Source organism: Argiope bruennichi, chromosome 4, assembly GCF_947563725.1.
Source record: "Argiope bruennichi chromosome 4, qqArgBrue1.1, whole genome shotgun sequence".
NCBI classification, from domain to species: Eukaryota; Metazoa; Arthropoda; class Arachnida; order Araneae; family Araneidae; genus Argiope; species Argiope bruennichi.
Genome location: NC_079154.1, coordinates 129860049 through 129872299, shown reverse-complemented (window position 1 = coordinate 129872299; position 12251 = coordinate 129860049). Strand labels below are relative to the sequence as shown.

Below are 12251 nucleotides of genomic sequence, written 5' to 3'. Positions count from 1 at the left end.
CAGAACGATTAATTAACAATGTTTAATTTTAAATGCATCAAACACTAAGGAAATAAAACGAATCGTTTAAAATAATCGGTTGAAAACAGGTTAAAAAAAACTAAAAAAAAACGATGTACTTAAAACTATAAGCGTATACAAAAAATATATAACTAACATAAATACAATTTAATTACAAAAACATACAACTAACCTAAAAATAATTTAAATCATCCGTTCATAATGGTTGCCATGTCAACAATCAGAACACAACGCGCATGCGTGAACTTTCAACGACAGTTACGGTAACGCAAATGCTTGAGTTTTTCTACGCCAGTAACGCTATGCAGATTAGAAATATTTAATTTCCTTCATTCTGTTTTATTTTAATTCAAAAGTACGTAAGAATGAATCTGAAAGATCGATTAATTAACAATGCTTAATTTTAAATGCATCAAACATTAAGAAAATAAATAGAATCGTTTCAAATAATCAGCCGAAAAATAAGCCTAGCCTCATGACTGTTGGGGGAAAAACTGAAGCCGTACTCATTTGGCGGTGGGGAAAATGAAAAGATTTTTTGGCGGGAAAGTTAGCTTTTAATTAATAATTAAAATTCTAATTAAAAATTCAAAAAAAGGGCTATCCTATCTTTTAAGTTAGATCAAACTGCACACGGTGTGCAAATTTGATTAAAATCGGTTAAGTAGTTTAGAAGTCCATCACGTACAAACAACGTGACAAGTAATTTATATATATTAAGATAATAAAGAAAATCGAAATTTTTACGAAAACAGTGATTTTAGAGTCGTGTAATACCCCATGTTATTAATAAATGTTGACATTCAGACAAAATTATTATCTGTAAAAATAGCATTTCTTTCTTTAATAGTTTTTATTTTTAGAATATCCCTAATTTCTTTTTCGTCTTAATTAAAATTTATAGAAACATGCAATTATTACTAGCACATTTATGAAGCTTTACTATATAACATTTTCAATAAAACACACATTTAAGTTTCACTATTTCATTCACAATGCTAATTTAATATCGTTCACGGTAAAATACAATTCGAATATTTATGGTAAAAAAGGCACAACATATTAGAAGTAATAAGGAAATTTATTTACATTAAAATAAATATACAATTATTAATTGATCAATAATATTTATATATACACTTGTATTGCCGAGAGAAAAAAAAACATGCCAAGCGCGTGCAACACAATTGAGATAAAAATAAAGTGAGTAGCAAAATATAATGCAGTTATATCAGTTTAAATGAATCTTAATAACAAGTTAACTAAATTAAATACAATAACTAAACCAAACTATGAAATATTATTTCGTTATAACATCAAAATCACAGAATGATTCAAGTTACGAAATTTTAAACTGACTTAAAATGGATATAAATAGAATATGTTTATTGTACATAGCTGTGAAATGATACATGACTATCTTTAGAAGATTTTTTTTTCTTTGCATCCACAGCAAGAGTTAATCATGGCTTAAATAAGCTTTAAAATTGAATAGTTAAAAGTAAGAAATAGTCTGCCATTGAAATATAATAAAGAATTGAGAATGCAGTTACAACGAATACAAATTCTCTCCCGAAGTCACATGATTTTATCTTGCTCTACACCAAAACAGTGTAGCAGTCCCTCTATCACTATTTCAACTCTATGACCGTCGCCTATGAACTGGCTTATTACGATTTTGGAAAAAAATCGCAATTTCAACAATATTTTTTTTTTCTTTTTCGAAAACGATCGCTTTGATTGAAAGACTGAACCTTAGTCGAATTATTAGATTATTGTAATACTCTAGCTTTGAAAACTTCGTAGCCAGGAACGAAAGTTTTTCTTTTTTCACTTATTTAAAAAATATGGTTCTCCTCTTAATTTATTGATAATAAAATAATTAAAAATTATGTTGAATTTTATTGTTTTTCCGCAATAATTTCAGAAAATATTTTGGTAAATAAGTGAAATTTACATCATTTCAAAATTTAAGATATTTTCTTTCTAATGATATCAATTTAATACTCGCGTAAAATTTTACTGAATCTTGCCAAATTTTAAAAATGTTTTTTCCCAATTTTCAATAATATAAATTACGTTGCTGAATTGAAATTGAACTTTTTTTATTTCTTAGTCAAATATTTAATCGCGTGTTTTTCTTCCATTGCTGAAAAACTAAGAAAGAATGAATCTGCTTATTATCTGTGTAGTTCACGAGACAAATAAAAATATGAATTTACAACATCCTGAAATTTAAAAGATAAATGAGCCAAATATTTATGCTTTTAATAGTGCTGTGATATCCTGGGAATTTCTGCCATTAGAAAAATTCATGTACAGAAAAAAAAAGGCACACTTGTTGTTGTTGTTTCTTATGGCACTTGCCATAGGCAAGCCCGCTGTTCGAAGACAGCGGATTTAAGCCGGGGGGGGGGGGGGGAAGCGCCTCTTGTTTCTATAGTAGCGCCATCTAGGGCCAAGAGAACGATTAGCTACACACACGTCACAACCCTTTTTACGGGGCGGACTTCATTCACGCATTTCATTCACTCAAACACAGATCGTAATTTAGACCTGAATCAGAGAGCGATCACCCCTGATCCAGTACCCCCAGTGGTATTACTCTCGACATGGAGGACTTTGTGACCACGACAGATTTAACGCGCGTCAGCCACCAAGCACGCGGGGAATCTTCGGCCGGTGGGGTTCGAACTCGCAACCATTAAAGCAGTATTAGTTTAATTATCTTAAGGCACACTTAAGATAATTAAACTAATACTGCTTTAATTGCTGACAATTACCACAGCTTTAATTATTTTTGAATCTTTGGCATGGTTTTATCTAAAATGTTTAAATGAAATTAAATATAATCCATATCCCTAGCGAAGTAACTGGTCACCAAAGGCGACTAGTAAATAACTAAAATTAAAAATTTCATACTATAAATTTTACATCGAGAATATTCTTTTAACAATCTAAGCAGTAGCAACAAAATATAGATACTCTGAAAGGAAAAATAACTGGGAGGAAAGGCAACATTTGTAGAGGCAACCCATTCTTAAAGAAACCCTGAATTAGGCATAATAATGAGATTTTGTCTTATATATTTTTTTTAATTATTTGCATTTGTATCAATATTTCTCTCATTGACTTTTTACTTTATTAATAATCTCATAGTACTTATTTTTTGTTGTATTTGCCTTATTATTTTACAGTTTGACATATCTATTTCCCATATTCTAGTCGAGCAAATTCTACATTTTTGATAGGAAGATGAACATTTGCGATAAGAGACACTGAAGTAAATTCTGTAGTAGGCAGATAAAATAATAGGTGTTAAAACTTATCTGATTAGTTCAGATAATGCCTCGTGATTTCATTTCCTGCTTACATTTGCGCCATCTCTTTTACCTTTTATAATCATACAGGTTGAGAAGACTTTTTATACAGAAAATATATTTGGACAAATTGTTTCTGTTTCGTGCAATATTTGCTTTGAAAGTGTTTGAAAAGTGTTAAGTTTAAAAGCTTATACATTATTCATATGCAAAACATAAAAAGTTTTCGTTTCTTCTGTAAGAGTTCAACTCAACTCTGCTAATTCGTTGGATTATTTGTTTATCACTGTACAGCTGATAGATCCAAGTATCTGCTATGCTAATCGAATGACTGACGGTGAAATGTCTGATTGTTTTTCAGAAAATTACTGTATTTTTTTTAATTAATGAGAAAAAGTTTTTAAATTCGAATGAGCAGGAATGTGAATCTTTTGTTTCGAAAATGGTTAATCCAAACAATTTAAATTATGAAGGCTGTACTAACAAAGGCGCAGAAAGGCAAATGACTTATGAATCTCCGTATGTTGAAATTTCTGGTGATGTTTTCCTCAGCAACTCAACAAATTCTTCTGGTTTTAATGATGGTGGTTCTGTCAATAGTTTCCTTGAAGAGGCCGAAATTATATCGAATGATGACATCACAACAGCTAGTAAGCAAATGCGAAAGAAGTTAACATCATTTTTTATGAACCCTATTGAAAAATGGAAGCAGAGAGGAAAATTCCCTTGGAAGCTGTGTGTGCAAGTTGTAAATATCATCCTGGCAACAATACAAGTGAATCTTTTCGGTTTTCATAGTTTTGGGTATATGCAGCAACATTTAGACATGACAACGGCCATAAGCCGAATATTATTAAAGGACTGGAGCGCAGATGTGGCTGTATATCCACCAAATGGACCTTATGCTGTTTATACTGTCCCCGATTTTTATGACCATATTGATAATGTAATTAAACAGTATTCCAAAATCGATTCCTTAGCCATAGGACCTTTTGGATATGATAACAAGGACAATAATTTAACTGAAATGGAATTTTGTATCAGTCAATTCGATGGTCAAGTTTTTGCTGGGAACCTTACAATACAAGTTACTGATTTATTAGAAGAACGCTGTTTAACTATACCACCTCTTTATCCCAGTGGTGATCCATTATGGGAAAATTTTTCTATGGCCTCATTCCTTGAACAATCAAACCACACATTAAATTTTAAAACTCTGAATAATGCCAAACTAAAACTTAGATTAAAAACTATTTTTATAAAATCTTTAAACAAACTAGATTTCCCCGAGTGTTACAGTCTAAAATTATTGGTAAAATATGATAACACTGAACATGATGGACAGTTAGTTATAAAACTAACCATCCGTTCCACTAAATTTAGTTGCCATGTTAATTCCAAGATAGAAGATCAAGGTGAAACATTGTATTATATGCTGAGGCAATTATTAAACAGCTTTGTTATAATGTTTAGTGTTATATCTGCTATTCTCTGTGCACGGTCACTGTATGCTGGATATAAGCTGGCAAAAGAGACATACAACTTTTTTAAGCAGTATTACCAAAAAGAAATCTCCTTTTGTGAGCTACTGGATTTCATTGACTTTTGGTATGTGAACATTATTGTTAGTGATATATTGCTTGTAGCTGGATCTCTTGTCAAGATGCAGATAGAAGAGCGAAGTTCTGAAGGTGCCGAGTATGCCAGATGCTCAGTCCTGCTTGGAGTTGGGAATTTATTTATTTGGATTGGAATTCTGAGATATTTGGGATTTTTCCCAAAATACAATATGTTAATTCTCACTGTGAAAAGAGCCTTACCAAATGTCTTAAGATTTCTGGTTTGTGCAGTAATGTTGTTTGTGGGATCCTGTTTCTGCAGCTGGATTGTTTTATCTCCATACCATATTAAGTTTCGTACGTTGAGTCGAACAGCAGAGTGTCTTTTTTCTATTATGAATGGAGATGACATGTTTGCAACCTTTGCTCTGCTAGACACACAGCACGCTTTGATTTGGTGGTTCTCAAGGCTTTTTCTTTATGCTTTTCTTGTTGTATTTATTTATATAGTTGTATCATTGTTTATATCTGTGATAATGGATACTTTTGAAACAATTAAACATATATATGTTTATGGTGCACCACCACACACCACAGTAGAGACGTTTTTAGCATCTGAACCATTACCACCTATTAATCCATTATCATATGCATCTGGAAATAATGTCAATCACTTCATACAATTTTGGAATTGGCTAAAGCATTCCTGGTCTGTTTATAAAGATAGAGGAAGGCTCTGATCTTTGTTCTTTTAGGTTTTTATAATTTCTTGCAATTTTAGAAATATTATACATTTATTTTTGAATAGTAAAAAGTGCTGTTTGAAAATCTTTTAGTGGATCAATTTTAATTTATAAGAAGTAGAAAATACTTACAGATTTTATATTGAAACCTTTTTTATTGTATATATTTATCTGATGAGTATAAATGTAAGGAATTTCTTTATTATATTTAAAGTAATTTAACACTTATATCAAAATAATGAATAAGTATATATTAAAAAAGAAAAATCTGTTATAAAATTAGTTTTTAGCTTTTACTGTGCAAGATTATTTTTCAAATATGTTCCTATATAATTTTGTGGCTCTCCTCTTCATAAAATAAACAAATTCCCCCCCCCCCCCCATTTTAAGAAATTTAAAATGTGTTGTCAAATAATCATGAATTATGTTTTAAAAATTCTAAAATAATTAAGATTTAAAATTGTTTGAAATGTTTAATTTTGATGTAAAGCAGATTTTTAAATGTGTTTTGTTTGGACTAATTGCTGTATGCATTGCTGTTTATGCTTTATGTCCTTTTAAAATTGGTTATAAATTTAGAATTTGTTTCTATTTTTAAAATTGGGTTTTGTAAATAGATTACAATGCATCCGACAAAATAAACATTTTTATATTAATAAATTTTTTAAATAAATATTTTTAGTAAGGTAATGAAATACTATTAATAAGTAAAGCAAGTTATTGCTAAATTTCATAGACAATTTCATGGTATTCTAAATTGCACCTTGATTAAAACTTGATAAAAAAATTTTTTATCTTTCTTTCCCTATTTAATTTCTAATCAAAATTTTTGAATTCTATTAATGTAAGTACATATAATGTGATTAATTTATATACACATACATTATATATCATATGATTAATGTACAAGAAATTGCAAATGTTTATTGAATTGTATATATGTATAGTATTCACTAATACTAGTCATTTATTTCATATCATTAGAATGGATATGTTTGAATCACAAATAAAATCAAATTTATTTCTGCTTCATATTTCTATGAAAAATGCTATTATTTTTGTAAACTTTTTAATTTATTATATATGTTAATTATTAACATTTGATGTATTAAAAACTTTTTAAGTTTAATTTATGACTTTTTCTTTGAAAATAAATTTTAATTTTTTAAAAATTTTAATAAATGTTTAATAATTTTATTTTATTGTTCATTATGTAAAACTTAAAAAAACAGTTTTATGATCCATGAAAATTATTTTAATATGATTTAATGATGAAATTAATGTAATTTCACTGAGGAATAATACTATTTTAGTTATCTCTAAGTATGAAAAGTATTTTTCAGAATGATGCTGTGTTTGAAATGTATTATAATTTTTTTTCTTTCTTTTTTGAATAATCAATCCTCAGTTGACTATATGAAAGGAAATTTTAATTTTTACATTTAAAAATCTAATGTGGTATCATGAAGTTTTTTGTTTAAATATAGTAGTTTTTTTAGATGTTGAAAAAGCACATGATTACTTTTTCTTATTTTGTCTTTGTTCAAATTTTGTTGTAACTGTGATAACTGATTTGAAGTATTTATTTAAAATATATGTATATAATTTTCTTTAATCAAAAAATCAAACAGAGTGCAAAAAAAAAAAAAAAAAAAACCCTGAGTAATTGATTTAATGTTTTAAAAGTTAGTCAGTCATTAATTGTAAGCATATTTATATTTATTGTAATGACGTATTCTGATTTGATTCTAATTGTATAAATTGTAAATATACTTCTGGATCTGATTTAAATAAATAAATATTAATTTTTTGAGTATAAATAAATTGTCTTTGTTTAAGTATATTTGTTTATGAACTACTACGGAGGGGAGGAGAACACTTTTGAAAAAGGTATATAATATAAGAGCTCCTTTTTCATTTTGATAGAGAAGGTACATAGGGTATGTACTTGGAATTTAGTTGCACTTTGCCCCAAATACATATAGTAATGAGAAAGCTTATTTAAAAAAATTTAATTCTTATAATGGTGAAAAGTAAAGCATGTTAATATTGGAAGTTAAAACTGTGAAAATTGTTTTCACGAAATAATTCGCAAATTTAAAGGCTTCAACGCTACCGACGAGATATTTCGTCTTTCAGATACTTCCTTTGATATTAGTCTTTTCATGGCGTTTTTATCTAATTCATCCTTAGCGATGAATGTGTTAAGATTCAAAATATAATCTCTTTAATGGTACCAATTTAATTGGAAGTATCTGAAAGACGAGATATCTCGTTGGTAGCGTTGAAAGTGTTAAATTTGATAAAATTCAACGAAGCAAAAGATACAGTAATGAGACAGAAGCGAGCTGTCGGACAATGGTTGAGAAAATAATTTACTCCCGTGTAATTCAACATGCGGGAAAATATCGTAACTTTTTTACAGCTTGTCATTTGAAATATTTCTTATAAACTGTAGTACTTAAAACACTGTTATAAAAAGTTTTAAATCCGTCCATCGATATTGGCTCTTATTACTTTTTTTGAAATCTGTGTTTGAGAGTTGCCATGTACAAATAAGTTTAGGTTTGGGGCTGCTGTCCGATAACGGTATGTGCTTCTTTGATATTTCATGTGGGCTATAATGTATAGTGTCTTCCGTTTTAGATAATTCAGTTGGTCATTTGGCACGGTTTCTCAACTGGATTATCGGGAATCATTGTAATGTTTACAGTTTATGCAGAACGGTTGAGGGAGATTTAATTTGTAATCCTTATGTCTTTCATGTTTTTCTTCATTGAAATACATTAATTTTCCAACTTTTTTTTTCTAATGTTATGGAGCCTGTAAACTCCTGCGGATCATATGAGGTGTAATATTAGCAGAATCTACTTCAAAAACGTTAAACATTATTTTATGTTAATTTCTTAGGGTTTGTTACAGGAAAAAATAATTGTGGAAAAGCTTTAAGCAAGAATTGGAAGGATTATTATTCAACAAGTTTCTATTGAGTAGAAACTGTTACTACTTTTCTTTTTTTCTTTCATTCATTCATTTTTTTTCCATGGTGGAGGTTAATAAACATTGTTTGAAAATAACTGGAATCACGTTATTAGCTTCTGAGAATGTAGTCTTTATATATATTGATAAACTATTTTTCGACTTACCATGTTGGTCACCAAAATCGGTAGTCAGCCATCAGTTCTGGGCATTCCTAGCCTGTGCGATTACATTATAGCCGGAGCCTATAAGCTTGGAATTACTACCGGGGATTGTAACTACCTTTATTGCCAATCCGAAGAGAGCAAGCCCTTTTAGTGGCGTTCCTACGACCTGTCCGCCTGCAAACGGGGCCGCTTCTCCACCCCCTCGACCATCTCTTGTGGTTTTCCTTTGATGCCTGTCTAGTTTATCAACAATTTATCGGTAAACTGGATAGGCATCAAAGCACCCCAGAAAACCGCAAGAGAGGGTCCAGGGGGGAAAGCGTGCCCCGACTGCAGGCGGACAGGTCGTTGGACAAGGGTCTACTTGATCCCAGACGGGTCAGGTTTTCCGCACAAGCATTGGAGGCAATCGTTTTGTGCCTAGAGGAGCCTCAAAATCTATTCGATGTACATGCGAAGTCGGTGGTGAATTTTTAACATTACAGACTTATTCACAAAAATTTCTTTCTTTCTTTTTAAAGCAAAGAAAATTTTTTAAAATGTTTCAATATATATTTTGCACAACTTAGTTTTAAAGGCTTCCTTAGCAAAATATTTCTGAACTTCAAAGTTTGATAGATATATAACTCGTACTGTTTTACACCGTTTTGTTCATTGTATTATGCATTTCTCTAATTCTTAGTCTATGTCTTGATACTTCCAATTCCGCAAGAAAAGGCAGTAGTATTTAAAGATAGGCGTACTTTAAAAACTTTTCCTCTAATTTTAAGCACAAAATTTCAAAAATATAAAAAAACACATCTTATACTGAAGCTTACTCAACATGGAAAATTAGTCCGAATCATCATATTTTGATAATCAAGAATGGAAAAAAAATTTGTGATGATAAAAATTAGAAGAAACGATCGAAACGATTTAAGTTTTTTTGCAATGAAATTGGTTGTTGTAAAATACATTTCAAATATGTTATTAAAATTGATTAAAAAAAATATATATGACGTCAAAAATTCGCTTATTTTTTAATTAATTAAAATTAATAAAATCGCTCAGAGAAACATATTTTTATTCTGCAAATTATGTGCTAAGTTTGGTAGTTAGATGAAATGATTTAGTTTGTAAATTCTCAAAACAAACTCATTTATTTTTATTATCAGTAGAGATAACAGGAATTAGATTATGAAATAATTTTTGACAAAAGAAAAGCAAGTGATATTTTAATGCCTTTCAATAAATGCTTGCAATTTGCTTATGCTTTTAACACACGATTTTATTTTTTTAAATCTTAGCGAAATCTTTGCAATTCTCTAGAATGCATGATATCTGATAAGAGATTCAAATCGATATCCACATTATTTTAATAAAAAAAATTATCTAATTCGGGTAGAGGTGGGGGAGTTAGTCGAAAATTGTTGACAAATACTTTACTTGAATTCGCGGAATGAAAAATAATAATAATAATAATAATATTGTAATAACGTAATTTTATAGTTTCAAATCGTTTCTGAACGATCATTATTAAGAAGAGAGTGATGAAAATGCATATTCTGATATTTCAAGAAGCCGCCAAGCTCTCGAACACTGATTTTTAACGTTTTCGAGAAACAATTGCATCATTTAAAAAAAAATTTAACTTGAGAAAAAATACTTGCAGACATTTTCCAATGAGTCTTTTTTGAAAAAATAATGCAATCTAAAATTAAATTGCAATATTACTACTCGAATTATATATATATATATATATATATATATATATATATATATATATATATATATATATATATATATATATATATATATATATGAAATAAAAAATAGATTCAGTGGTATAGAGTTATTAGAAAAATGATATAATATTTGTACATTATCAATAATAAAATATATTCTCTGTAAAAATAAATGTTATGGATGCAATAAATAATACAGGTACTACTTCAAATTCACTATAAAAATAAACATGAAGTTAAAAGCGTAAATTAAGTTAGTTCACGTTAGTGTCTCGTTATCAATCGATTTTACACAAAATGGTGATCTGATTTTGTCAAAATCCACTACTGAAGCAGGTTAATCACTTTGGTGGCTAGCTACCAGCCAAACAGATATCAGGGTTTAGTTTAGTTATATTAACGTCCCATTTTAAAGCAACACTAGGACTATTTTGGGACTGACCTCGTAATTTTGAACCGCGGTCAGATAACGAGGATGACACTTGAGCTGCAATTGTTTTATATGATGAACCATTAGACGATAATTTTAAATCATTACAGAAAATGAAATAGAGATTGATTTTTTATATATGAGTGATGAGTTTAAATTCAATATTTGTAAAGCATTTAATAATTTTCCCTGAAAAATAGCATATTAATATATAAAATTATTGCATATGCATTCTAATTAACATAGAAAAAAATATGTGGTAATTGAGCAACAGTATTTATTTGAAAAATGCACTATTTTTGTCAATTTTTTTAAATGTAAAAAGCATGTTAGAAAAAAGAATTAAAAAAAGACTGACTGAATAGATTCTATTTTTATTGTATAGTCATATCTATATTATATAGTCTTTGATTCTCCAAATGGCTAATTATTGTTACACTATTTTCAACCATCATAAATGAGATTTTCATGTAAATAAACCATACTTTATTTTTTTATTCTCACACACATTGTTAAGAAAAATATGTAAGTAAATATGCTACTTTCAAAATGAATATTGAAATAAGAAAATGGCATTTCAACTGTTGGAATAGTGAAGCTCTTAAAATTAGAGGCATTAGTTATATTTTATGAAGAGTGAAAGTAATTTGAATTATTTCTGCCTTTAGATGCTTGGTCCACTATTAGAATTCCACACAACAATTAAACAGCAGTTTCATATCAGCAGTATAATGGATAAGTATTTATTTAATTTAATATATGTGCTTGTTGGAATTTCAGAATTTTTTATAAAAAGTTTCTAAAATTGAAAATAATTCAAAAATTTGAATTGATAGAAGAATATAGAAGTTTTAAATAACATTTTCTGCCAATTATAAAGAGAAGAGATTAAATTGCATCCATTACATTAAGCTGGGTTATACAAAATCCATGTTGCATACGCATATTCAGCAAAACCCGTTTCAATCAAATTTGTTTGTTTGTTAAAAGTAAAGTATCCTTTGATTTTAATGTCATGCAATGAAGTCCAGATAACAAAAATTTATATAAACTATAATAGTTGGTTTCTCTGTTATTAACTCAATAAAAAAAGAAAATGTAACTTTATTTTACAGTAAACTAATAACTGCTTATTTTAATTCTTTGTAATTCAGCAAACATTTTCTTTTTCCAAATATAACTACATAATTTGTAACATTTTAATAGCAATGTAAAATATTAAATGCATTATAAATATTTCTGTAACTTAATATTTGGAAAATTGCATGAGATTAAATGTTTAAAACTTTTCAAAACTTTAGATATATG

General features: G+C 28.6%; 1 protein-coding gene across 1 annotated transcript; it reads left to right on the top strand.

The window, feature by feature from the left end:
* Positions 1–3420: 3420 nt before the first annotated feature.
* Positions 3421–6471, top strand: LOC129967045 (mucolipin-3-like). Its single transcript, XM_056081684.1, has one exon. It carries the CDS (start codon positions 3784–3786, stop codon positions 5638–5640), a length of 1857 nt encoding a protein of 618 aa, XP_055937659.1. The 5' UTR covers positions 3421–3783; the 3' UTR covers positions 5641–6471.
* Positions 6472–12251: the final 5780 nt, after the last annotated feature.

What these genes read in the sequence shown, in the direction of transcription:
- LOC129967045 (XM_056081684.1), top strand. Translation starts at nt 3,784, where the DNA reads ATGGTTAATCCAAACAATTTAAATTATGAAGGCTGTACTAACAAAGGC.